Source organism: Hemitrygon akajei, chromosome 1 (assembly GCF_048418815.1).
Source record: "Hemitrygon akajei chromosome 1, sHemAka1.3, whole genome shotgun sequence".
Taxonomy (NCBI): domain Eukaryota; kingdom Metazoa; phylum Chordata; class Chondrichthyes; order Myliobatiformes; family Dasyatidae; genus Hemitrygon; species Hemitrygon akajei.
Genome location: NC_133124.1, coordinates 21,593,923 through 21,598,781, shown reverse-complemented (window position 1 = coordinate 21,598,781; position 4,859 = coordinate 21,593,923). Strand labels below are relative to the sequence as shown.

At 49.2% G+C, this 4,859-nt stretch overlaps 1 protein-coding gene across 2 annotated transcripts; it reads right to left on the bottom strand.

Moving 5' to 3' along the window:
* Positions 1 to 351: 351 nt before the first annotated feature.
* On the bottom strand, positions 352 to 4,049 carry LOC140724514 (uncharacterized). 2 transcript variants are annotated; one of them, XM_073038961.1, is made up of 2 exons: positions 3,101 to 4,049; positions 352 to 3,050 (listed from the first exon to the last, which is right to left on the bottom strand). In XM_073038961.1, exon 2 carries the CDS (start codon positions 2,530 to 2,532, stop codon positions 979 to 981), a length of 1,554 nt encoding a protein of 517 aa, XP_072895062.1. In that variant the 5' UTR covers positions 2,533 to 3,050; positions 3,101 to 4,049; the 3' UTR covers positions 352 to 978. The 2 variants fall into 2 exon arrangements, with proteins under 2 accessions (XP_072895062.1, XP_072895070.1); XM_073038969.1 differs by having other exon boundaries at positions 3,625 to 4,049.
* Positions 4,050 to 4,859: the final 810 nt, after the last annotated feature.

Genomic DNA, 4,859 nt, shown 5'->3' with positions numbered 1-4,859 from the left:
GTTACCCTTCATTTTGAGAGGGAGAAGAAAATGTCAGATGTACTGCCTCAGTAATTGTTCCTTTTTACACCTTGTGGCGCATCGGGTGGCATTTTTTGCCATTTCCATATAATTTGACTTTTTCTTATGAGGTCATGTTGCTAGTTCGACAATCAACTCAGCATGGATGGAAAATGTTTAAGGAGCCAGCCGAATTCGAACTCGAGACAATTTGCTTCCACGTCTGGTGCCGATGCCACTACATCACTGGCTGGCTAATGTAGCAGTAGTATAGTGGAGTAAAGGGAATTAATGTTGGGCTTGAAATTCTGCCCTGTGTTCGTTTAGGAAGAGAGACAACTTACACCGGAATATTACAAAACGTGGCTTTATTGCAGAATTCGTAACTGGCACAGCGAATCCACGGAGTCGCTGGAGAAGGCGTTCTGTTTTCCCCTTACAATCTGCTCTTATTTATACCCCTTTTCCCCCCAGCACAACCCCGCTACATATTAGGTAATATCGGGCACTTGTGTCCATCTTATTGGCCCGCAGCCATATGCTCACGAGTTACCTGTTTCTTTTGTTTACTGAATCGCGTGACACTAATAGTATCGATGTAGCGGGGTCCCCAGTTTCGCTCCCCCTCCCTCGCATTCCAGCCTCCTAACATTATGTGTGTTACGTGAGCCACTCCTGACCTGTAATGGCAGTCCCGAATTAACCCCAACACTAAATAACCCTGACACGAATTAACCCCAACACTCCCTCCCTTGGCCTCCCAGAGGCCACATCCCCACATCCCTTACAATCTTTTCCGCGGCTGCCGGGATCAGGCAGAGAGGTGAGCGTCCCCCGGCACTCTTTGGCGTGTCCTCCCTATTTGCTTATCCTGATTTGTCCGACCTAGGGTCACAAAATATGGGTAGGGGTTCCCTAAACATCCGCAATTTTTACAAGAAGCATGCAACATTTCAGAAAGCTTATTCAAGAACAAATTCACAATCCCCCCCTTGCCATGGTCCATTTCAGTCCGTGTCCTCCCATAGCGCGTCCGCTTTCCGGGAGGGCCGTGTCCTCCCCTTCCACTGGGAACAAGGGTGCCTGGTACGCCGGTGGAGTTCCATCCTTTCCGGTCAAGGCTCGATCTATAGTCCCGCAACAACAACCACACGTGATAAAGATAGCAATTGAAATAGACAGTCCCAGTGCCAACTGTCCAAGTAGGACCCCCCATTCCCCAAACGTACGTTTCAACCAATTCAGCACTGGGTTATTGACTCCTGATTGTTGCTTTAGCTCATTGGCCAGGGATCGCAATTTAGTCAAGCCCTTGGTTAGTGATCCGTCCGGGCCTGTATTGTTCGCTATGGTCATACAGCACATGTCACCAAACAGGGCGCACACTCCGCCCTTCTCTGCTAAGATCATATCTATGGCAATTCTGTTCTGCAGGGTCATTAGGGACGTCTGTGATAGCTGCTCGTGGACAGCTTCCGCGATGTCCCTGGTTAGATTAGCCAGCCTCTGAACGTTATAGTGGATCAGGTTGATCTGGTTGACATTTTTATTGGTGGTGATTGGGAATATGGCTGAAAAAAGTGGAAAGCTCTCAAAGCCTGCAGCTACCTCGTCTGCCAGTTTATATTCGTCCAGGATGTTTCTAGCCTGACCGATAGCATCGATCCATATCCCATCGGGGTTCCTTTCCCCCCTTTCAGTGAGCGCCCTCTTGTTCCTATACCACCTCCCGATTTCATCAGGGATTGGGTTGAGGGTGTAGTCCCCTGGATTCTTTGCCGCAATGAAAAGAGGTACATTTAGAGTGATCAGGGTGCAGGTCCCCTCCCAGTTTACAGGTAGCCAATTATATAGGACCCGTTTCCCACAGTACCACCAGAGGTCCGCTCTGCTGACAGTCAGCATGGTGGCGTTTTCGGTGCCAGTAAGACTGATCCAGGTAGAACACGCACTGTCAGGTAGGTTGCCCACTCTGTAGGGCTGATCCGACGGGAACAGGTTAGTAACGCAAGTGATGTTCCTGATCGGGTCCACCCTAAAGGCTGGTGGGGTCACATTGGCCGGGGCTATGGGGAAATAGGTTTCCCAGGACTTACACCCGGCAGAGGGGTTGGTTAGTGACATGAGTTCGAGGGCACAACGGAAGGTGTCATTTCCTTCCTCGAAGGGGCTGGGACTCATGAGGAGTGTGGGTTTCCCCGTAGCACATACCCAGCAGTCCCCTATCGCTGCCTGGGTGGTGTATTGGACCACTCGGTCAACCCAGGCGTTTGCTTCCACGTACCCTGTCTCAATTGCAATATACTCCCGGGGAGTTATCTTATTCGTGTCCGAACTCTTTACCAGAACAGGGCTGGCTGTGGGACCCAATCCTGGGTCTGTGTGGGTTCCCAGATTGATCCGGATAATTCCCCATGGGTCTCGGCCTGTCACGTCCGCCCTTATGATCAGATAGAGCACGCCCCCCGCCCCATGCTCCCTGACCTCTGACCCGCGACGAGTGGAGCAGGTCTGTGACGACCATCCCTTCATACTAAAAGGGTTGTGTATTTCTTCCTTGAGTGTCAGGATTAACGGGTTCACTCCCTGCTTTCTTCCCCAAACAGAGCCCCTGTAAAGGCTCACCTTCCTCTTAAACTCATAGTAGGGTTTGGAGGACCCTCGATTGTTTGGCCTATTATCCAGCCAGGACTAGTCTGGGCCTGTCCACCACCATACATTTATCCATGCGCTACACTCCTTTACCCATGGGTTCGGGTATCCCAAGGTGAATGGACACATGTAGACATTATACCCAGTCCAGGCTTTCTTGTCGCCCCAACAGTTGATCACATCGCACAGGTCGAACTGGAATGTCCTACCTGTATGAGGGTCCGCATTAAGGATGATGTTCGCTCCGCACGCATCTCCTCCCCTTCCCGCTTCGGCCATCGGCGCCTTACCTAGGAGCATTACTCCTACCCATATCAGGGTTTTCCATGGCGTCATCTTCCTCGGCTTCCTCCTCCTCTATGTCGGAATCGGGATCAATCGGTCTTCCTTTCTTTGTCCTGGAGCAGTGCGAGAAATGGTGCCAGTTATTGTCCCCCTCCCTTCTTACCTTTTAATGCCCTGTTGGAGACCTCGGTGACAGGGTATGGACCATGCCACCGTTTTCCGTTCCAGGTGAGCTTCCCCGGGCCTCGGAGGAACACTTCCACTCCTACCTTGATGGTGTCCGACCCCTGCGGCTGCTCACTGTTAGTTTATTGAACTCGCACAGTTATCAATTTTACCATATTTCTAAAAACTCTCATATACTCTGTTACTCAACACACAAATGTCTGAGTTTCGGTAACTCGAAATTGAAGTGCTCCATGGCTCCCTAGTACACAGAGAGGATCAAATATGGGACGGTCGCCTTTCAAAACCTGACCTTCGCGTGGGAGATTTCTCCTCTTAACAACCAGTCTAAGGTAGGCGCCGTCAGTATCCCCGTGCACTAAGGTGTACCGCGGAACACTTTCTCTTCTCCTCCTCACTCCTGAGACTTTTATGCCCATCGTGGGCGGCGGGTACCCTCACTCAGAAGACTTTTCCACGGGCGGAGGATCTTCCTAAAAACAGATAAGAGTTAGTACTTACCAGTCACGATTCTGCACCGGGAATGATCTCTCCCAGGGTAATTTGGGGTTGGTGAGGATCCGTCAGCAGACAAGATCTAACTCAGTGATTTAACTATCTAGTGGAAGTCTTTGATATAACAGGCACTTCCTGACCTTAGTCGAGCTTGCGGCCGCAAGTTGTCTGCTGTCGGACCCGCCAGCCTGTGTTGTCTCTCCCTCCCCACGTCGGGGTCACCAAATGTTGGGCTTGAAATTCTGCCCTGTGTTCGTTTAGGAAGAGAGACAACTTACACCGGAATATTACAAAACGTGGCTTTATTGCAGAATTCGTAACTGGCACAGCGAATCCACGGAGTCGCTGGAGAAGGCGTTCTGTTTTCCCCTTACAATCTGCTCTTATTTATACCCCTTTTCCCCCCAGCACAACCCCGCTACATATTAGGTAATATCGGGCACTTGTGTCCATCTTATTGGCCCGCAGCCATATGCTCACGAGTTACCTGTTTCTTTTGTTTACTGAATCGCGTGACACTAATAGTATCGATGTAGCGGGGTCCCCAGTTTCGCTCCCCCTCCCTCGCATTCCAGCCTCCTAACATTATGTGTGTTACGTGAGCCACTCCTGACCTGTAATGGCAGCCCGAATTAACCCCAACACTAAATAACCCTGACACGAATTAACCCCAACATTACAGAGACATGAAAGCAAAGCTGGACAGAATTGAATGGTACGGGACTCTAGCAGGGATGATGGCTGGAGTTTCTAGGGACAATTCAGAAGGCACAGGACAGATGCATCCTAAAGGTGAAGAAGTATTCTAAAGGGAGGATGAAGCAACCATGGGTGACAAGAGAAATCAAATTCAGTATAAAAGCATAAGAGAGGGCATATAACATAGAAAAATTAGTGGGCAGTTAGAGGATTAGGAAGCTCTGAAATACTAAAAGAAGGCAATGGAAAAAATGAGAGAAAAGATGAAATATGAAGATAATAATATCAAAGAGGATACCAATTTTTTTTTCAGTTATATAAATAATAAAAGACCATAAGACCATAAGAGCATAAGACACTGGAGAAGAATTAGGCCATCTGGCCCATGGAGTCCGCTTTGCCATTTGATCTACAAGTATTGCTTTCACTTCTATTTCTTGGTGTGATTTCAATGATGATGCTACTGTATTTTATCACTTGCAATTACCATATTGTTTACCACTCCCCCGGGATGACTACCGCCACACCTGCACATCGAAGGT

What these genes read in the sequence shown, in the direction of transcription:
- LOC140724514 (XM_073038961.1), bottom strand. Translation starts at nt 2,532, where the DNA reads ATGAAGGGATGGTCGTCACAGACCTGCTCCACTCGTCGCGGGTCAGAG.